At 57.1% G+C, this 22,091-nt stretch overlaps 1 protein-coding gene across 13 annotated transcripts in view; it reads right to left on the minus strand.

Annotated features, from left to right (window-relative positions):
• Nucleotides 1-22,091, minus strand: part of ARHGEF10L (Rho guanine nucleotide exchange factor 10 like) — a 173,906-nt gene that overhangs the window by 42,332 nt on the left and 109,483 nt on the right. For 9 of the 13 annotated variants that reach the window (XM_066270294.1, XM_066270296.1, XM_066270299.1 and 6 more), the window contains 7 exons: nucleotides 21,580-21,725; nucleotides 19,867-19,881; nucleotides 19,443-19,624; nucleotides 15,707-15,822; nucleotides 15,091-15,218; nucleotides 13,481-13,581; nucleotides 5,629-5,750 (listed from right to left, as the gene is read on the minus strand). In XM_066270294.1, the coding sequence (XP_066126391.1) occupies nucleotides 5,629-5,750; nucleotides 13,481-13,581; nucleotides 15,091-15,218; nucleotides 15,707-15,822; nucleotides 19,443-19,624; nucleotides 19,867-19,881; nucleotides 21,580-21,725 (810 nt within the window). The remainder of the gene's footprint in view (nucleotides 1-5,628; nucleotides 5,751-13,480; nucleotides 13,582-15,090; nucleotides 15,219-15,706; nucleotides 15,823-19,442; nucleotides 19,625-19,866; nucleotides 19,882-21,579; nucleotides 21,726-22,091) is intronic. The other 4 variants (XM_066270301.1, XM_066270300.1, XM_066270304.1 and 1 more) reach the window with 1 other exon arrangement.

Below are 22,091 nucleotides of genomic sequence, written 5' to 3' on the forward strand. Positions count from 1 at the left end.
ATTCAGGTCACGTGCTGACTCCTGAGCAGTCCTGGCTAGATTCTCCGTGGGTGTCAGATACAGCGAGAGCCCCCAGTCCCCACCCCTCCGCTCGCCCTCCCTCTCCCCAAGGTGCTTGCATTTAAAGTGCCCCAGAGCAGGTGGTCCCCCATCCCCTTCCCCAAGCCCATCCCTGGGCAGGCCTGTTGGCTGGATCTCAGCCCCCCCAGGGAGATGGGTCTGTGATGGGCCCTCCCCTGGCCCCCAGTCTGGATAGAGCTGGGGGTCCAGCCAGTCTCCCGACACCTCAGCAGTCAGGCCTTCAGAAATCCCCGGAAACAAACACCAGCGGCCTCTCCTTCCTGGGGACCAAAATGCCCTTAGACATTCGCTTCCGTTCCTTGAACTCCGAGTGCAGACCACTCAGCAGGTGCGTTTGACACGAGTCGTATCATTTATAATCCAGTCCAGAAGGCTCTGTGGCCACCTCCGCTGTGACACCGAGGGCTGAGGTAACATTCCTCATGTCGCTGAGCTGGACGTGCAGAGCAGGGTCAGACCTGGGGCAGGTGACTCCCGGCGACGCTCTCTCCCTCTCCCAACCAAGCCCTTCTGTCAGAAGACCCAGCGTGGGCCCCACGTGGGCACCAGCCACCGTCAGCGCTGAGAAGAGAAACACTCCTTCCTTCAGCCCCACGTCCTCGTTGCCTGGAGGGAAACCCCAGAACACACCCTCACCCAGCCGGCGTACGAGAGCGCTGGTCACGTCTACACTATGCCAGGGGCTGGGGCCGTGAGCTTTTTGGAGGACAGACTTGGTCATCGGTTCCCTAGGGGACCAGCTGCCAGAGTTGGTGTCCTGGACGCCTGGGCCTGGGGAGAGGCGGAGGGCTGGGAGGGAGGCCCGGGCAGTGGCTAACACGCTCACATCTGTTCTTAAGGTGACTGGACAAGGAGCCGGCACTCCAAGTCCCTAATCCACCTGCTGCCAGCCCAGAATGGAGGGGGCACATCTGTCTGGTCTGGCCTGGGAGGCAGGCGCAGGCAGCGTGAGGGTGTCCTGGGCCCAGCAAACGGGGATGTGCACAAAGCAGCAGGTGGCTCCACACCTGGGTGGGGCACGCCCCTGGAGGCGTGTCCTGTGTGTGACTCCACCACTCAGGTGTGACCTGTCAGGAACCACCCAAGTCCTGCAGTCCTAAGAAGCCCAAGGCAGAGGGGAAATGAAGACCACTCACTCCCCACCCGGCCAGCCTTCTCCACAGGGCTCCCTACGGCCAGGTGAGCCACGCGCAGGGCGGATCCCGAACAATGCCCACTCCACAGCCCACGGACCCCGTCCCCACCCCAAGCCCCACCACGAGGGCAGCTGGGAGGACACACAGGTTAAGCCCTGGGAAGGGGCTCCTAGAACAGGGCCTGGCACACAGACAGCTCGGGGAAGGGCTCGCCACCACGTCCTCAAGGTTAGAGAATCTGAAGTACACCGTTCACAGGGGTCAGGCTCGGGGCGGGAAGCCGGCCGCTCTCTCTCGCTGAACCCCCAAGTCACGCCATGGCGCCAGGAACGCTGTCCCCACCTTCTGGTGCCACGTCCCGGGTGTGCAAGCCGAACGCCGGGGCACAGCCTTCCTTTCCCTCACTCTCAGCCCCCGTCTAACCCTCTCACACTCCCCAGATGTGTCCCCATGTCCCCCACCTACTGCCTCCACCAGGGCCAGGACCAGGGTGAGGACAGGTGAAAATCCTCAGGGTGAGGGTGGGGGTGGGCGGTGTCAAAACACTCAGACATGAAGAAAAATATTTCAATGCAATTTTTTTAAATAGAAATTAATGCAAAAGAAAAAAACAAAAACCCTGATGAACAAATTACCAAAAGTTTAAATAAAAACAGGACCGGATCCTGTACTTGCATGCCTCTGCCCCACTCTGATCTCTTCTTCACATTAAAAAAAAAAAAGGCAGCTAGAATAGAACAAGGTCACAATTTGCTGATTTCATCTTTTTTATATATTGCATCAAAATATGACTTATTAGGATGACTAAGATTGTGGGCGCCCGAGGAGAGTGCCTCACTCGCCTCACCTAGTGCCCGCCCTGCCTCTGCCACACCTCCACCTGCATCTGCCCCTGCTCCTGCTCCAGTCCTGCCCCTGCCCCTGCCCCTGCCCCTGCCCCTGCCCCTGCCCCTGTCCCTGCTCCTGCCCCTGCCCCTGCTCCTGTCCTTGCCCCTGCCCCTGCCCCTGCCCCTGCTCCTGCCCCTATCCCTGCCCCTGTCTTTGCTCCTGCCCCTGCCCCTGTCCTTGCCCCTGCCCCTGTCCTTGCCCTGTCCCTGTCTCTGCCCCTGTCCCTGCCCCTGCCCTTGCCCCTGTCCCTGCCCCTGCCCCTGTCCTTGCCCCTGCCCCTGCCCCTGCCCCTGTCCTTGCCCCTGCCCCTGCTCCTGTCCTTACCCCTGTCCCTGCCCCTGCCCCTGTCCTTGCCCCTGCCCCTGCCCCTGCTCCTGCTCCAGTCCTGCCCCTGCCCCTGCCCCTGCCCCTGCCCCTGCCCCTGTCCCTGCTCCTGCCCCTGCTCCTGTCCTTGCCCCTGCCCCTGCCCCTGCTCCTGCCCCTGTCCCTGCCCCTGCCCCTGCCCCTGCTCCTGCCCCTGCCCCTGCTCCTGTCCTTGCCCCTGCTCCTGCCCCTGCCCCTGCCCCTGTCCCTGCCCCTGCCCCTGCCCCTGCTCCTGCCCCTGTCCCTGCCCCTGTCTTTGCTCCTGCCCCTGCCCCTGTCCTTGCCCCTGCCCCTGTCCTTGCCCTGCCCCTGTCCCTGTCTCTGCCCCTGCCCCTGTCCCTGCCCCTGCCCCTGCCCCTGTCCCTGCCCCTGCCCTTGCCCCTGTCCCTGCCCCTGCCCCTGTCCTTGCCCCTGCCCCTGCCCCTGCCCCTGTCCTTGCCCCTGCCCCTGCCCCTGCTCCTGCTCCTGTCCTTACCCCTGTCCCTGCCCCTGCCCCTGTCCTTGCCCCTGCCCCTGCCCCTGCCCCTGTCCTTGCCCCTGCCCTTGCCCCTGCTCCTGTCCTTGCCCCTGCCCCTGCCCCTGGCCCTTTCCCTGCCCCTGCTCCTGCCCCTGCCCCTGCTCCTGTCCTTGCCCCTGTCCCTGCCCCTGTTCCTGCCCCTGCTCCTGCCCCTGTCCCTGCCCCTGCCCCTGCTCCTGTCCTTGCCCCTGTCCCTGTCCCTGCCCCTGTCCCTGTCCCTGCTCCTGCTCCTGTCCTTGCCCCTGCCCCTGCTCCTGTCCTTGCCCCTGTCCCTGTCCTTGCCCCTGTCCCTGTCCTTGCCCCTGCCCCTGCTCCTGTCCTTGCCCCTGTCCCTGTCCTTGCCCCTGCCCCTGCTCCTGTCCTTGCCCCTGCCCCTGTCCCTGTCCTTGCCCCTGCCCCTGCCCCTGTCCCTGCCCCTGTTCCTGCCCCTGCTCCTGCCCCTGTCCCTGCCCCTGTTCCTGCCCCTGCCCCTGCCCCTGCCCCTGCCCCTGCTCCTGTCCTTGCCCCTGTCCCTGTCCCTGCCCCTGTTCCTGCCCCTGCTCCTGCCCCTGTCCCTGCCCCTGCTCCTGCCCCTGTCCCTGCCCCTGTTCCTGCCCCTGCCCCTGCCCCTGCCCCTGTCCCTGCCCGGTCTCAGGCCTCCATCGCGCAGCTCTGTGCTGGCCTCAGTCTCAGCTCACACTCACACAACAGCCAGAAGGATCAGATGACCCTTCTGAAAGCTAAGTCAGACAGGCCAGTCCTCTGCTTGGGCCTGCCCTGGCTCTTCAGTGCTCTCAGAATAAAACCCAAACTTGACCCAGCCTGTGAGGCCGGCATGACCCAGCTGGGGAGGCCGGTGTGGCCCAGCTCACCCACCCTCGGATCTCACTGCCCAGCCGCTCCGCCTGGCTCCCCGAGCCACAGCCGCACTGGCTTCTCTGACTGCACCTTGGGTGGGCCTCTGTGTTGCTCTATTTGGAATTCTTCTCCTGGGCCTCATGGGGTTGCAACCTTCTTGCCATTCAGGTCCCAGTTTATTTATTTACTTATTTATTTACTTACTGATTTTCTTTTTAAGTGAGAAGAGGGAAGATAGTGAGACAAAGTTCCACATGCACCTGGACCAGGATCTACCCAGCAACCCCCCCCGCCTCCCCCCATATGAAGCTGATGCTCAAATCAACCAAGCTATTTTAAGTACCTGAGGCCAACACTTGGACCAACACAGTTCCCTTCAGCACCCAGGGCTGACACTCAAACCAACTGAACCACTGGCTGCAGGAGGGGAAGAGGGAGAGAGGGGGAAAGAAAAGGGGAGAGAAGCAGATGCTTGCCCTGACCAGGAATTGAACCCAGGATGTCCAAATGCCGATGCTCTGTCTACTAAACCAACTGGCCAGAGCCTCGGGTCTCAATTTAAATGCCACCTCCTTCAAGAGGCCCTCTCTAACCCCCCAATTACGCTAGTCCCATCTCTTTATCTATTATATTGATTTACTTTCTTTATAACACACGTCGCCCTTTTCTATCTCTTTTGTCCGCCGGGGTCTTTCCTGTCTCAGTCTAGATTGAAAGCTGCACGAGGGTATGTTGCATGTTCTGGTCACCACTATATTCCCAGAGTCAGCGCAGGGCCTGGCACACAGTAGGTGCTCAATGATTATCTGCAGAATGGATGAACGCACGGATAAATGAATGAACTAATGGACAAAATAATGGATGAGTGAATAAACTAATAAATAAACTGACAGCTCAAGAGCATGTTCTCTTAGCTACTTAGAGCCCCAGTCAACTCATCTCTTGGGACTTCTTTATCTAGGTCTAGGTCCCAAGCTTGTTCTCCCGTCCCCAGAGCTTAGAGGACCTCATCTCCCTGGGAAGACAATTGACAGCAGTTGTTCCCGATAAAGAGGTGAGGTTGGCCAGGACACTGGGGACAGATGACCAGTGGAGATTAAGACCACAGGTGTTGGAATCAGATAGAGCAAGATTACAATTCCTGGACCCGTCCTTACTGTCTGTGTCATTTTTAGAAAGTCATGTCAACTGTCTGAGCCTTTGGTGGTCTTTACCTGTAAAATATATCTAGAAACATCTACTTATAGGGTTCTCATAAATATTCAAACAAGAGAGCGGCAGCAGAGCAGCGGGGGAGGGGGCACAGTGGGTGCCTGACTAATCGGAGGCACGACATGCCCCGCCCCGCCCGCAGCCAAGCTGGCTTCTGCCTGGCTCCAGCCCGCCAAGGGTCCCACCCACAGCGTCTGGCACAACCACTTGGGCATATTTCTGCCTATCTTCTGGGCTGGAATCATGCCATCAACTGATGAGATCATCGCTATTTGTTAGCTCAAAATAATGGAATTTTCCGTGCATTTGACCCATGGAGGGCATCTACCCCCACCCTGGTGGTAAGAAAGCTGACTCCTAGAGCAATAAAGAGGCCTGGCCAACTCCATCAGTCAGAAGCCGAGGAGCTGGTTCTGAAGCCTGGGCCTCTCCTGCTGTGGGTACGGCTGAGGAGCTGGTTCTGGAGCCCGGGCCTCTCCTGCTGTGGGTACGGCTGAGGAGCTGGTTCTGGAGCCCGGGCCTCTCCTGCTGTGGGTACGGCCCAGAAACACCGGTTCTCCCAGACGTGAGCTCAGCACAGTCTGCCCCACTCACCTGCAGGCTGAGGCCCCGGGAGGAGAAGGCGGGGATGCAGCAGGCCAGCGTTGGGCACCAGAATGGGGCTTTACTCTTCTTGTCCTCGTCCGGACAGCGCCAGCCCGGCTGGTTCTCCTCTCCTACAGCAAAAGGAAGATGGTGAGTGAAGCTGGTCAGAGTCCAAGGACCAAGAGGGCAGGGAGCAGCCCTGGGAGCCCAGGGAGCCACTGCGGGCCCCAGAGGCCCGGCCTGCATGGTGGCCTCGGCGGAACCAGCCACTCACCACCCCCCAGCCCCACTCAGCACATCTGAGATGAAATCCAGCCCCAATCCGTGATCCGGCTGTGGGTCCCCAGCAAGGAGCCGGGACACCTAAGGTCTGAGCCCCAGCTTGACCAGCCTTTTGCTTAGCAATCTCATGGAAATCACCCCAACTCTCTGAGCCTCCATTTCTCCACCTGTGAAATGGGGACGATAAAAATGCCTTTTCCCTAGGTGTAAGCATCCAGGGAAACTGAACTCAGTCCAGGCCCAGCGGCCTTCCCCCTTACTTTCTAGAGGTGGGAGAACAGGCATAAACCAGCAAGCAGACAAGATGATTTTGGATTGTGGTGATAACGTAAATTCAGGCTGCTTTCATACCTGATGCTGATGCTGATGGTGAAATGGAAGGCTCTTTCTCCTGCTTCCTTTAAAGCTATCCTGAAACCTCCCAATCCCCCACTCCAGCTGGGCATAGAAGCCCCCGGGGACCTGTTACAAGCACACACACCCAAGCCCAAGCCCAGACTCCAGACTCACATTTGAAGATCACCAGCACTCAAGATCACCAGCTAAACCACCTTCTCTGCAGTGTGGCTCCCTCACAAGCTACCTCCTCCAAGAAGTCCTCCCTGACTACCCTAGCTACAGAAGCCCCTTCTCTCGGGGGAAAGGCCCTGATTCTAAAGACCCTGTTTGATTTCTCACGTAGCCTTCACCACAATCTAAAATCGTTGTGTCTACTCTCTTGTTTATAATCCGTCTCTATATGTCTCTAGAATGTAAGTTCAGAGCAGCAGGATCTGGGCTACCTCGTTGGTCACTGTCTCCCTGGCACTCAGCACACTGCCGGTACAGAGTTAGTGCTCAGCCAACACGGGGTAAAAAAAATGAATGAATGGAGTGAGCGAGTGAGTGGGTGAGCAAATCCCCAATTCTTTCAAAGAGTTCTCCTCTCTAAGGAGCCCAACCTTTACGCTCCACATGGTGACCCTCCATATGCCTTCCTGGGACCCTGACAGCAGGGGCTCAATATAGCTAAGACACGCCTACTGTGTGTCCCTGCATCAGGCACACACTGCGTGCTCTCCACGTGTCCCCTGGCTTCATTTTCACTATAACCAAGCACCGTCAGATAACGATGTTCACTTTACGGATGATGAGATTGACTCTCGGGGATTAGGCTGACCAGGTCACGCGCAAGCCCAGACGACCGAGCCCAGATGGAGACCAAAGTCTGCCTGACTCAAAGCCCAGGTTCTTTGCACTAAACCAGACAGTCTTCTAGCACCCCAGCGCCCCCTACTGACAGCCATGGGCATGACGCCTGGACATGGTGACGCTGGACCACTAGGAGGCAGCTCTGCCCCAAAGAACCAGAGGTGCTGGGATACTCCGAGAGGGGCCACTTAGCACAGTGACACCAAGCTGAGAGGAGCTGAGAGCTTTGGAGCTGGGAGGAGAGGCCATCGACTGAATTATCATGTGAGTGGCCTTCCCACCCGGCACAGAGCACGCTCTGGAGAGACGCCGTCACTGGGGAGGGAAAACGGGGGACACCGATAGAGAGCACAAAGTGTGGCTTACACAGGGTGACTGAGTCCTGGACCGTCTGTGCAGCACAGTGCCTGTAGCTAGCAGTTCTGTGTTATGTACTGAAAATTTTGCTGAGAGGGCAGATCTTATATTAATTGTGCTTATCACAAAAGATAAGAACTAAGCAGGCAGGAGGAACGGGTGGAAGGGATGGATTTGTCATGGCCCAGACGGTGGTGCTGGGTTCACGGGCACACACAAATCTCCAAGCTCGTCAGGCTGCGCACATTAAATATGCACGGCGGTCTGTATGCCGGTCACACCTCAATAAAATGGCTTTTTAAAGAAAATGCCACTGCCACCAGAGGAAGGTGGCACCGGAGTGTCAGTCACAGCCACAGGAGCCGGAATGAGAAGGAAGGCAGTTGTGGGTGTTCTTTGAGAAGTCAGAGGTGGTCACGAACGTCAGGCCTTCCTACGTGAACAACAGGCTTCAGCAGAGGCTCCAGCTCTTCCCCCCTTAGTGACACGGTGCCTGGCGCGCCCGCCCCACAAGGAGTGGAGTCCCTGGGTGACCGAGGAGAAGCCAGCAAGGAAAGGACAACTACGGCACAGGGCGGCGTCACCGGTCACAGAATGACGGCGTGCACCACCCATCACAGCTCACAGAGCTGACCCCCGCGCTGTCTCATGTCGTCCTTAGCGCCACCAGGGGAGGCCCGTGTTTCCATTCCCATTCCACCCCGAGCAGACAGGTTGGGGGGAGCCAAAGGCAGGGCCCAGGAGCAAAAGAACTGAGCCCTAAGGGCACGTCCCACAGCGCCCGCAAAGCAGGGCGATCGCCGAGACGGCCCACCCACGTGGGCAGGAACAAAGATGGGCGAGATCTGAGCATGCCCCGGCTCTCAAGGGGCTTACGGTCACTCAGACCCTCACCTCCGCCGGCCGGACAGGCACCCAGCAGAGCACCGGAACCCCCACTCCTCACCAGGAGGCCTCCCGGAGCTCAGTCCCTGAACATAACTCCCACCAACGCCCCCCGCACCGTCACCCTGAGCTCCACTCCTCCCCCCCACCCCCCACAGCCCATCAAGTCCTAGCAACTGATTAGTATATATATTTTTAATGATCTGACCTTCTCCTTCCAGATGGTGCCTTCCCTGCCTGCACTTGGGAACGTTAAAAGAAAATGGAGTGGTTGCTTCCCATCTGCCGCTGCCATGGTCCCCGTCGCTACACCAGAGCGGCTGGGACCGAATGGGGCTGTAGCTGCTGAAAACTGAAGGCCCGCCTGGGATAAGTGACATTAAGGACTGGCACCGACAACAAAGCTGTGATTTCCAAATGACATTAAGTGGGGGCTTATTTAGCACCCAGCTCTGCAGCACCCACTGAACGCAAGAACATGAGGCAGCGGGAGCAACTCGGGGCTGGGGGCCGTGACGTCCCCTTCTGCAGGCTGTGGGAGGCTGGCCTGGGTAGATTCCGACTCAGCCTCCAGCTCCGTGTGACACTGGGCTGGACACTTCACCCCACTGGGGCTGCTGCCTCATCTAGAAAATGGGGAAATAATTCCAGCCATTTGGATTTGTTGTGAGCACAGGAAAGAATGGATGTAATGCACTCAAGAAATTGTGCCCATTATGGTCATTGTCCTTGAGGTCAAGAATGTTGCCTATGACCGTGTTAGAGGGTGCTGCCCACAGGGCTCTCCCACCAGCACCGGCTGACCTGTCCTGCTTCTCCAGCCCCGACCTGCCTCCCACCCTCCCCCTGTGCTATGACTTCTGTCACACTGTCCTGTGGACAGCCGACTGTCCTTCTCTACCTTCCTTCTCATACCTCCCAGCACAGATGTCATCCTGGCAGGACCCCGGCACAAGTATCCTCCAAGCACCCCTCCCCTGCAGGTGGATATTGGTGACCGGGGTGGTCAGGTCAGTGGCCACGTCACCCCGCTAAGATAAAACTCAAGTCACGCCCCAAAGCCACCTCAGCCCCCTCCTGGAGGGCAGACTCTCCACTTTTGGCCGAGGACTCAGGAGTAGTTGAAGGTCAAAGGGGATGAGGGTCGGCCCTGGCAGGTTGGCTCAGTGGTAGAGCGTCGGCCTGGTGTGCAGAAGTCCCGGGTTCGATTCCCAGCCAGGGCACACAGGAGAGGCGCCCATCTGCTTCTCCACCCCTCCCCCTCTCCTTCCTCTCTGTCTCTCTCTTCCCCTCCCTCAGCCAAGGCTCCATGGGAGCAAAATTTGCCCGGGCACTGAGGATGGCTCTGTGGCATCTGCCTCAGGCGCTAGAGTGGCTCTGGTTGCAGCAGAGCAACGCCCCAGATGAGCAGAGCATCGCCTCCTGGTGGGCGTGCTGGGTGGATCCCGGTCGAGGGCATTCGGGAGTCTGTTTGACTGTCTCCCCGTTTCCAACTTCGGAAAAATACAAAAATACAAAAAAAAAGGGAGGGGATGAGGGTGAGAGTGCTCCCGGCTTGCAGCCGGGCCGTGTGTGCTCAGGCCTCCGTATCTGGACCCGTCACAAGGAGGAGCAATGGCTTGGCTGCGGGAACTGAGGGCTGGAAGAACCAACCAAGTCACAGGCAGCGAGGGAAGGCACCCTAGGCTGAGCCTGTGAGGAGACGCCCCTGTGAGCTTGGGACAGCCCCGGCATGGCCTGCCCTGCCCTGCTGGGGTCCTCTGGGGAGGCAGAAACAGGGGGCGGTGGTGGGGGAGGATCCGAGGCCCCTGGGCCAGCGATGCTGAGCTGTGAGAGCTGCAGCTGGGGAGACACAGGAGTGGAGCATCGGAAACCCCGACCTCACCTCCTTCCCTAGCACCTTCCACCTGCAACCCTTTTCTGGGATGAGACTAAGGGGCAGAGAGAGGTGGGAAGCTGGCCTGTCCTGGCTCTGTCTTAGTCACATGTGGCCTGGGACTGTGAGATGCAGACACCCCTGTCCAGGGAGCTCCTCCCACATGCCAGGGGCTGGCTGCCCGAGGCACCCTCCAGGCACCATCTCCCCGTACGCTCCGAGACCTGTGGGGGGGACACTGGCATCAGCCCCATTTTCTGATGGTGAATCCAAGGCATTTAGAAGTTAAATCATTGGCCTGCGATCCCTGAGCTGGTCAGCGGCAGGGTGGGGAACTGAGCCCAGGCAGGCTGGCTCCACTTCCCACAGAGCTAAGATCCCAAAACACAACAGGGGAAAGGGCCCCGGGAAGCCTGCCTTACCCCAGGACCACATGGCAAGGCTGCAGCCAAGACAGGTTGTGAACTGGGTCCCCAGATTCCCCAGGACCCCCTACCTTTCCAAAGGGCAGAACTGACGCCCCCTCCCAGACCCAAGGTACCCCCAACCAGCCCTCTCCTTTCTCAGCCTTCTGTGGATTATGGTCTTGGCACCATAGTCAGGGGAGAGAGGACAATACAGAGAGAAAAAAAAAAAATTAAGGAAATGACATCCTGTGTGAATAAAATTTTTTTAACGTATTCTAAGGGGCTCACGTTATTTTCCACTCACCACCAGGCACTGCAGATAAAAAAACAAACTGGCAAAATAAAAGGAACGAATTATTCAAGCCCCAGGGGAACCCAGCCTTTCAAATAAGATTTCAAATGACTCTGGTTGGGTGAAAACTTTGTGCCGCAGTGAAGCCGAGCGGAGACAGGGCGGCTGAGCTGCTTCTCAGGTGGCTGAGAACGAAGATGCTCACATGGGCCAGCTCCTCCCCTCCCGTGCCCAGCCCCATTCAGCAGCGTCTGGGGTTCAAACAGGAGATCTACCTGCCTTTGTTTATTTATTTTTTTGACAGAGACAGAGAAAGCGGCAAAGAGAAGGACTATGAGACAGACAGAAGCATCAATTCTTTGTTGCAGCACCTTAGTTGTTCGTTGATTGCTTTCTCTTATGCCTTGACCAGGGGGGCTACAGCAGAGCGAGTGACCCCCTTGCTCAAGCCAGGAACTTGGGCTCAAGCCAGAGATCTTGGGCTTCAAGCCAGCAACCTTTGGGCTCAAGCCAGTGACCATGGGGTCATGTCTATGATCCCATGGTCAAGCCAGCAACCTCGCACTCAAGCTGGTGAGCCAGGCTCAAGCCAGATGAGCCCACGCTCAAAACCTTGGGGTTTTGAACCTGGGTCCTCCGCATCCTGTCCAACGCTCTATCCACTGCGCCACCGCCTGGTCAGGCTCCCTGCCTTTAAAGCAAGTGTACAAACAGGGCTTAGAGATCTGTCCAAGATGCAACTGCTGCACAGGTGGAATGGTGTGGCCTGAGGCCCAGCAGATGGGGGGGGGGGGTCAACTTAGCCTGTCCTCGAGCCAGAATTCCCACAGTCCTCCACCAGGGCTGGGAACAGCTTCTGCTTAAAATCCTTCCTCCACACTCCTGGTCACCGAGAAACATCCAACAGATGCCTAGGCAACAGAAGCCTCTGATCCTAGCTCCTCTGAAGCCACAGCCTCCTCCCCACTCCGTTCCTGACCTCCACACGCCCTCTGTGCACAGCACCAGGATGATTCCCTTAAATAGAAACCAGGTCATGCCGGCCACTGTCCGGCTCTCAGTACAACAACAAATAGCTTCCCTCCACATCCTGAACCAGTTCCATGCACCTGACCCTGGCTTTCTGGAAAACCTGCTCCCCCCCCCCACTTCCATCTGCTTAATTCACCAGCTCTGGCCATCTCAGGCCATTTGCATGTGCTGTTTTCAAGCCTGGGTCATTTTTCCTAAACCTCTGCCTGGCTTCCAATGCCACCTCCTCAGAGGCCCTCCATGACAGCACTCCAGACCCCCAGGCTTGGTGCCAGTCTCGTCACCCAGGTCTATAGCCCTCACAGCATGAGGGGATCCCCTCCTGTCCCTTATTGACTTGTTCTTTGTATAAAGTCTGCCTGCCCCTCATAAATTGTGAGTTCCTTGAGAGCTGGGATCTTTCTGTTTTTTGTCATTGCTCTTTTCCCCTATGCCTAAAATTACTGTACAGACTCAATAAGTCGTTTCTTAATTGAAGAAAGCCATTGACGAAAGTCCTAAGTTCTTTCCGGAAATGTTTCAAGCCTGTCGGAAATATATACTTATCCATCAAAAGATCACAGCAGAAGCAAAAATAAAAAAATCACCACTATTGTCTGGAATCAGCAAATGAGAATTCTAGTACATCACAGGAAATAACAGCTCTGATTGGTAAGGACCTGGGCCTTTTGTCAATGCACAAGAAACACAAATAAAGGAATTATACCTAAATGAATGTGGCTGGGCAGACAGAAACTCGCCAGCTTGAGGAAGCAGAAGGGGCAGGGATTGAGACTGGGCTCTAGAAGAGATAGCCCAGTATCTGCCCCTTCCTGCTGTGTGAGCTCAGGCAAGTCACTGCACCTCTCTGGGCCTCAGAGCCCTTCCCTGTTAGAAAGGGCTCACAACAGACTTACTTCTTAGGGACACTGTGAATGTGACATGAAGAGAATGTATGAAATGCTCAGAAAAGCATTCTGTAAATACAGATGTCCATCATTCTCTGGATCTTATTAGGGGCTCAGTGCACAGGAGAAAGCAGTCATAAAGAGGTCCTTGTTTGAATATTAGTTCAGTCTAACCTACATCACTTTTTGGTCACAGCTTTGTTGAGATAATTCAGCTACCATAAAACCCACCCTTTTAAAGTGTACACTTCACTGGTTTCTAATATATTAAGATTTGGGCAACCATCTCCCTAAAATAGAGAGTATTTTGATCATTCCCACCAAAAAAAAAAGAGAGAGAGAGAGAGAAAACCTTAGAAGTCCCTCTCCATTTTCTCCTTGAGAACCACTAATTTACCATCTCTCAACTCCTATTGCTTTATAGTAGGGAAATTTGAGGCTTGGAGAGAGAAGGTGACTTGTCCAAGGTCACTAAGCAGAGTCTCAGGACTCAGAACGCTTGCTCCAGCTGTTTCTCCACTGCACCAGCTCCCCCAACTCGGGAGCCTCCTTCCCCCAGGCGCCTGGATGCCCCCGACCCACACATACATGCACAACCCAAACCTCCCCTGCCCCACTCCCCCTGAGGTATACTCTTTGAGGCTTTACTTACGGAGTCCGATCTTGGCCAAGTGCAACCTGTTGACCCAGGAGATCTTGCTCAGGGGGTTGGGGGTGATGAAAACCACCATGAAGCTGATGGGGCGGCCAGACCTTCGGTGAGAAGGGCGAGGAGTGTGAGTGCTCGGAACAAGGGCCAGGCTCCCCCTGGGCAAGCACCCAGCTGTCCATTCAACCCTCGTGCCCTGAAGATAGAGCAAGGTCTGCTCAGAGCGTCAAAGTGTGGCCAGAGAGGCCGATGGCCCACCCAGCAGACTCAGTCCCCTGAGGGAGAAGTCCCTCCACCCCCATGGCCTCAGGAGCAAGGTGCCTCCCCCAGAGTGGCCAGGCCACACTGTCCAGCCTAGCCCCAGGCGCCTCGGCTTGGGTGCCTAGCAAAGCCAGAGGTGTCTGACCCTCTGGAGGCTGTGGCTCGAGAGGTCCTTCCGGGGCTCCACCTGGTCAGCTCTCCACGGCCTTATCAGACACCTGTACGTGTCTGACCCAGAGCCTCCACAAGGAGGGAAAGTCTCACTCGGGTCTGCTCCTGCACCTGGCACGGGCAGTTGCCTGGTCATTGTCTGCCAAGTGGACATATGAACAAATAAAGGAATAAATGAACGGAGTTAGGCACAGGCTTGGGGCAGCCAGAGGTCACTGTTGTCACCACACTTTCGTCTCACCTTGGAGCATCAGGGGCCCCTCAGTATTCTGTGGGGCCTACTCTCCATCATGGGCCGTCCCAGCCCCCCGGAGGTGAACAGTGTCACTACCCCTCTCTGTTGCATGAGGAAGGAGCACAGAGAGGCGTAGGGAGGCCATTCAGCAGGGCGGTGACGAATTTGGTTAGAGCTCAAAGTTGCTGACCCTCAGCCTCGAGCCCCCAGCCTTGCATCCTGGGCTCACAGCCCTGCCTCAAACAGCGTGCTCCAGTCTGCCACCCCTTGTAGCTACTTGGCTTATAACACTGTCTCCCACTGCCCCACCCAGGAGGTCAAACCTAGGCTCTGAGCCCCTCGCTGCACCATCCAAGGCCTCACAGTCAGACCCCTTGGACCCTTGCTCTACCTCTTACTCTGTGGCCTTGGGTCCGTCACAAAATTCTCTGAGCCTCACTTTCCTCATCTATAAAATGGGGTAACAACACCCACATTTACTAAGCTGAGGAAGGATCATAGATACCTTTACCTATCTCTGCCAGACTGTCGTCAATTCCACAAACATCAGCTGAGGGTCTACTGAGCACAACTGCCGTGGGGGCATTAGGACACAGGGGCGGTGCTGGGGGGAGGCAGGAGGGCCTCTGTGAGGAGACCCTGGGCCTGGCTCCAGGATCCTGCACAGTCTGACGTGAGAAAGAAGGAGCACAGACAGAACCAACCAAGAGCAGAGTGTCCGAGGACCCAGCAGAGGACAGGCTGACCTCTATTCATGAAAGGTGATCCTCTATTCATTCATTCACTTATTCATTCAACTATTAGCACCTCCTCCATGCCAAACGCTGTGCTGGACATGGCCCACAGTGTGAACACCTGCACTCCCATCACGGCAATACTGACAACAGAGCAGCTCCGGTGCACCCCCAGACACCCCCGCCCTGTTGCTGAGCCCCCTTCCTCTCACTTGTCAGGTTTCCCGGGGAGCAGAAGCCTGAGCCGGCACTTGTTGGCCGAGTGGATCTCCTCCTCCTTCACCCGCATCAGCCTCTGCAGGGCCAGACACCAGTCTTGAGCCACGGTCATGTTCAGGTTCTGGGGTTGAGAAGGCCAACAACATCACCACACAGCCCACCAGCTCCCCAAAAGCCACACCAGATCCCACAGCAGTTAGGGCGCCCCAGGGCAGAGAAACTGGGGAGAAAGTCACGGCACGCCCAGCTCCCCTGTGCTCTGGGCTGTGGACAGGCTGCCTGGCCTTTGGTTCAGACCCCACCCTCCTAGCCGGCCTCCTCTCCAGCCTGGGGCAGAGTTGGGAAGGGGATATAAGACTGACTGACCAGCATGCCGAGAACAACAAGAAAAAATGTCCGGCCACCAGGCCCCATCAGCCTAAACCCGAGCTTCAACCTGAACCAGAGGCCACAGGGGGCACAGCCACTCCTGCTGTTTGTAGGAACTCACAGCCAAAGCCACATCGGGGATGGGGCCCAGAGAACTGCTCCCCACTCTGTCTGCTGTGTCTGGGCACTGCCCACAGGGAGGAGCCTGGAGCCCCACAAAGCCAGGTCAGCGCTGCATACCTGATAGGTGCCGTGCAGTGTGCTGATGAGAAGGGTAATCTGCTCCACCACAGCCAGGTCCTTCTGCAGGTCCTGCAGCTCCTGGAAGAGTCGCGGGGGACCAAAGTACACCTTATCTGGGCAGAGAGAGACCACACTCAGCCTCAGGAATGGGAAGAGGTGGATAACCTAAGCATTCACCATGAAACAGAAGGGCTGTCGCCTTGGGGATATGGCACTAGAGATGCAGAAAGAAACATTACCAGGCTCTTCTCTACAGGCAGGCACAGAACCAATCACAGGTAAAGTCTAGCATCTGTGACCCAGGACACAGTCTGTACAAAGGGTCAGAGAAGACCAGAAGACTGAGAACAACTGGGCATGCGTGAAAAGAGGAGCCTGGATCCAGGAGAGTGGTGGGCACTTCCAAAGAGTAGAACAGCATGTGCAAAGGCACTGTGGCTTGAGGAAGCCCATGAACAGCAAGTTGTTCAAAATCATACTGAGGACCTACTATATAAACAATACAGAGTCCCCACTCTTATGGAGCTTATGACTTGGAGGGAGAAGAAGAAGTGTGAAAAAGTCGTCAATTATAACCACAGTTGGTGGAGGGTACTTGGAGAATGATATCAGAGCAATAGACAGTGATGGGAGGTGAGGATGACCAGATCTTTGTTGATGATAAAAATGAAGTGTAGGGGGCATGGGAGATAAGCAATAGGGACCAGCCAGACTGGATGGGGAAGTCCTTGAATGCCATGCTAGGGAATGTGGGCTGTATTCTCTAGGCCAGTGGTCCCCAACCTTTTTTGGGCCATGGACCAGTTTAATGTCAGAAAATATTTTCACAGACTGGCCTTTAGGGTGGGATGGATAAATGTATCATGTGACCAAGACAAGCGTCAAGAGTGAGTCTTAGACGGATGTAACAGAAGGAATCTGGTCATTTTTTTAAAAAATAAAACATCGTTCAGACTTAAATATAAATAAAACAGGAATACTGTAAGTTATTTATTTTTTCTCTGCAGACTGGTACCAAATGGCCCACGGACCGGTACCGGTCCGCGGCCCGGGGGTTGGGGACCACTGCTCTAGGCCATTGTTTCTCAGGCTGAGATCTAATAGAATTACAGGGAGGGGAGTTATTTGGGGTTTTCAATTAGATGATTATCTGAAAGACAGATGTGCATCCTGAGTCACCTGGACATAGTGACTGTAAAGCCACATTCTGCCGCATGGAGTCAGGGCTCCTGTGGACTCTGGTACTGAGCAGGGTGACTTGAATGGTCACCAGTAAGGAGCACGGACAGGGGAGGTAAGTGACCAAGTCACAGCTCACACCGAACAAAAGGCAAGACGGGTTCTGCAGGGACCCCAACAGGTAAGGTGGTGGGAAATGCAGGTCACCCTAAGGCACCCCGTGTTACGGGTGCAGAGGACTGAAAATAACCTGCCCCGTAAGAGGCTACCTCCATACTGTGTGCAATTTGGTTCCAGCAAAACAACACCACCCATCACATGGAATGAATGCTGTTCAAATGAATGAATTTGAATTTTATTGTTTTGTAGCTTCATTTTTTTGTTGTTGTATTTTTCTGAAGCTGGAAACGGGGAGAGACAGTCAGACAGACTCCCGCATGCGCCCGACCAGGATCCACCCGGCACGCCCACCAGGGGGCGATGCTCTGCCCCTCCAGGGCATCGCTCTGCTGCGACCAGAGCCACTCTAGCACCTGGGGCAGAGGCCAAGAAGCCATCCCCAGCGCCCGGGCCATCTGCTCCAATGGAGCCTCGCTGCGGGAGGGGAAGAGAGAGACAGAGAGGAAGGAGAGGAGGAGGGGTGGAGAAGCAGATGGGCGCTTCTCCTGTGTGCCCTGGCCGGGAATCGAACCTGGGACCTCTGCACGCCAGGCCGACGCTCTACCACTGAGCCAATCAGCCAGGGCCTGTAGCTTCATTTTTATCCCACTTGACTTTTGTTTCGACTTGACGGTTGTTCAAGAGGTATCAGCAGAAGGTGTCTATTATATCTAGTCTTACATCTGCACACATTTGAATAACAATATAATAAAAAATCGTTCATGGCCAACTGGGGTTCAACAAGACTTTCTTTTTCTCCCTTAAAGGGGGTCCGGCAGCATATTACTCTCATCTCAGGAATGCAGCTGCCGACAAAGCCCTCATTGAAGGACGGTCCCCGAGTGAGGGCAGAGCGGTGGGGGTAGGGGGGAGGGAGTAGAGCTTGGGCTGAAGGTGGCCCCAGAGCCCTCCCCAGGGAGGCTCCTATGAACAGACAGCCCTTCCAGCCCCACAGACCAGTGGAAAAGAAACACAGCAGCCGGACGGACGTGGGCGCGGCTGTCCCGCCCAGCCCTCCAAAGGCGAGAGTGTGGGATGCAATCACCCCTCCGTTTTCAAAACTGCCGACAGCCCCGTGGGGCAACCTCCATGGTCACGCGATGGATGAAGCCCGAGCCTCAGCCTCAGCCCGGCTGGTGGGGAAAGACAGTGTAGCCAAGTGCCACCCCAGCCTGTGGAAGCTGCTTCCGGCTCAGTGATCCTTTCTGCTGGCCCTGTGGGTCAGCATCCTTCATTCACTCAACAAACATTTATTAGAACCACCTGGAACATGCTCCAGGCAGGGCCACAGTCACACCAAGGGGCAAATGGCAACCAACACGACGGGCTTTGAGAGCACTGGTGGGGGGGGGGTCAGGACTGGGTCTGGTCCAAAGGAATTAGAAAAGGCTTCCTGAGAAAGTGCCACCGAAGCTCGGATGAGTCAGGCAGACAAAAGCAAGACAACAGGACCACAATCTGGGAAAGGGCGGAAGTAGGGGAAGGACCTGGGGCAGGAGGGGGCTCACTCCCTCCCAGGAACCGAGAGTCCAGTGTGGGCAAGCCCAGGGTCCGAGAGGGCAGAGTGGGCTAAGGAAGGGCGATGGGTGGGCACCTCCAGGCGGGGCGTGCAGCCCGAGTTAGGACCCGGGAACTTCACCCTAAGACCCACTGCGCTGGCAGAGTGCGGCTAGAGGGCGACTCACACAGATCTGATCTGCATTTTGAAGGGTCAGCTCCGGGGACGGGTACTGCATGGACAGGAAAGGGACAGAGGTGGAGGGCAGGACAGCCGCCAGAAAGCTAGCGCAGCAGTGCTGAGCACAGTGGTCGTGGCCACCACGCAGGTGGAGAGAAGTAGACAACACAGAGACAGGCCACCAAGCGTGTCACCCCCGAAATGCCATTCTCCTTGTGTCCCAAAGAGCCTGAAGGGACGGTCAGGACAGGAGGAGGGGGACCCAGGCAGGGCCAGGCAGCCCTGAGCCCAGTCCCTGAGAGTATAGGGGGCAGGGTGAGTGTCACCTGGGCCCCTCACTGTCCAGAGGGGCCACCTGAGGCACAGAGAAGAGGTGACACCAGCCCACGTCACACAGGGAGGCAGGCAATGGCTGGGCAGGGACTGGAAGTCACGCTTTCTGACTCAGAAGTCGTTGCCTGTGCACACACATGTGCGTACATGTGTGTACATGTGTGTGCACAAAGGGATATGAAACCAGGGGCACCTGTCCAGTGTGTGGGGTGGAGGTGTGACCGCAAGATGTGCGTGTGCACACGAGGCTGGGTTGTAGGTATGTGTCTGTGCACAGTGCGGGGCTGAAAACTAGCAAGAGCCTCGGGCCCGGCGGCCCACTGGCGTGGGGGTCCCCAGCTGGGCCCTTGAGCCTGGGCGGCTGTTCCCCGGACAAGTACTCACTCTGGGCCAGGCCCGAGGCAGAGGCCTTCTTGGCGCCAGCATGCTGGATGAGCACGTTGTCCTTGTCATAGGAGCCGCCGTCCTGGCCCACCTCCACCACCTGCACCTGGGGCAGCGCCGTGTTCCACTTCACCACGTACTTGGGCCCCAGGGGCACCAGGCTGCTGATCTCCAGCTGGCCCCTGCCGGGACAGAGGGAACGAGGCCTGTGGGGCGAGCCGCACCCCAGCCCCAGCGCCGGCCACAGTGCCGCCTCCCAGCGCACCAGCTCAGCCAGGCACCTCACAGCCCAAGCACAACACCTCAGGCCAGAACCAAGCCAGGCAGGGCAGGGAGCTGTCGGTGAGGCTAAAGCACCAGGCGCCCAGTCCCCAGCCCCAGATCCAGAATCACGTGCTGCCCCCAAATGCCCCCAAGCCCCTACCTGTGGTTGGCAGGCCTGAGGAAAAAGACAAGAAGGAGGAAAAGTTGTTACTGCTACTGAGGGCTGGCGATGGGGCTGGGGGTGGGGGGGTGAGACTGCTGGGGACCGGCCAATGGGATGGGCCAGGTGTGAGCAGAGGGGACCTCATGGAGGGCCTTCCTCCTGGGCTGGGCACTGGCCTCCTGTCACCTGTTCCCACAGCAGCCCTGCTAGGGAGCTTATATTATTCTGGTCAAGGCCACTGATGTTCAGACAGGTCACGCAACTCACCCCAAACCACCCAAAGAAAGCCACTAGCATCCACATCTCCCTTGGCAGACAGAGCGGGTGCTGGTGAGATACGATGCCTCGGACACCAGTGGGACTTAAAATGTACAGCCTGTGAGTGCGTGCGTGAATAAATGAGCCATCCACGAGTACTGACTGCCACACTGATCTGGGACAGGGCGTCCTTGCCAGAGCCCCTCACCAGGGCTGGGTCTTGTCCAGACCCGTGAACTGGCACCAAGTAAGGGTTCAATAAAGAGTTGATGGATTAACAGTGTCCAAGTCCTCAAACTACCCTACTTGCTCCCCTTCTAGGACACAGGACCCACAACCACGGACCACCCTCCACTCCGCACGGCGGCCATGGCCACGAGCAGAGACTCCGGGTGCGGAGGCTAAGTCAGGCTACGCAGGTTCCCTGACGTGTTCCAGGCGGGGGTGGGAGGGTCAGGCTGGGATGAACGCTCAACTCCACATGACTGCTTCCCCTCCTGGAGCTCGGTTACTGCGGCCATACTGTTGTTTCCGTGAGGTTTTCTAACTGAGAGCAGAGACTCTCCACAAGCAGCTGAGAGCCCGCTGGGAAGTCCCAGCTGCAGTTCCTGCGGTACAGGGTCATACCCCACTGCCTGCCAGGCCACGCCACGGACGCAGGTGAGTGAACCCGCCAATGGGGACAGTGAAGAACAGCAGAGCATGAGCCCCAATAGAGGGGACACGTGACCCAGCCCCAGGCCCATGTGGCCCCGGACAATGTGGGTCCAGAATGTGGGATCTTCATGTTTTCAAAAGGAGTCAAATATCTCCATCTTTGTGTAAACTTCTTCTGTGCGCTGAACAAAATATTCCTGGGGGTCTGATGCAACCCACGGGCCATGAGTCTGCAGACTCCAATCTAAAAATCACCCTGACCCTGTCCAGGACTCCAACTCCTTCGGACACAGCCTGGCGGCCTGGTGGCCCGGATCTGGGCACTTCTACAACCTCTGACCCAGAACCAGGAAGCCAGGCTCCTGCGAAGACAGTCTGGGCAGTGAGGAGAAAGGCAGACTCATACTGAGAAGCAGAGATGGGGTGGAGGGAAAGCTGTGTGGACTGAAGCAGCTGGAGTTTGGGCTGGACACAAGGGAGACTCTCCTGAATTTCAAAGTGGTCGAAACTCAGGAGGCTGTTCAGTTATCAACGCCAGAGTTCCAGAACAGACCACACTGGAAACGGACAGCTATGTGCCCAAAGGCCGGGGGTGGCCCCCGGTCACCTCTCCGGATGCTTCCTAGCTTCAGGGACCAGGAACAGAGCAGGCCAAGAAGGATGGGAGACGAAGTCTGTATATCAGAGACCTAAGCTGAGCTCAGTGGGACCCTGCCACAGAAAGGCCAGCCGAGAGACCAGGCCAGGACAGGAATGGGTCCCCAAGGAGGGGGCAACGGCCCCGGGCCCACTTACTTGAAGTTGATGTTGGCACAGACCAGCATGTCATTGAGCAGGAAGACCCTGCGCTCCTTGGACTTGATCAGTTGCCCGCGGTCACCATACACAGTCTCTGTCAGCGTCTCACAGAGGAGCAGCTGCCTCTGGCCCGAGGTCAACAACTGGAAGAGGACAGAACAGGATCAACACCAACAAGCATGCAGACTGTTACACAGACATCACCGTGCCAAAGACCCAGAATTCTCCGGCCATAGGGAGGCCAAGGCTGGGAGAGACGAAGGAAAAGGCGGGGCCACGCCCTCCACCTCCAGGGTGACCAGCGGCCCTTGGGAGGACCACACGCTGGGTTCTCTGACCACCCGCCCTGCCCAGCAGCCAGCATCTTTCTCAGATGAGCCAGCCATTGGCTGCCCGTCCCTATGGCTCCCCTACATGACCAGCACTGCCAGGGACGTAGCTCTGGAATCCCAGACGTGTGTCCATCCCTGGCTCCCCGAGCACCTGCTGCGAAGCCGTCTGGCAGGTAA

The sequence above is a fragment of the Saccopteryx bilineata genome, chromosome 3 (assembly GCF_036850765.1).
Source record: "Saccopteryx bilineata isolate mSacBil1 chromosome 3, mSacBil1_pri_phased_curated, whole genome shotgun sequence".
Lineage (NCBI taxonomy): Eukaryota > Metazoa > Chordata > Mammalia > Chiroptera > Emballonuridae > Saccopteryx > Saccopteryx bilineata.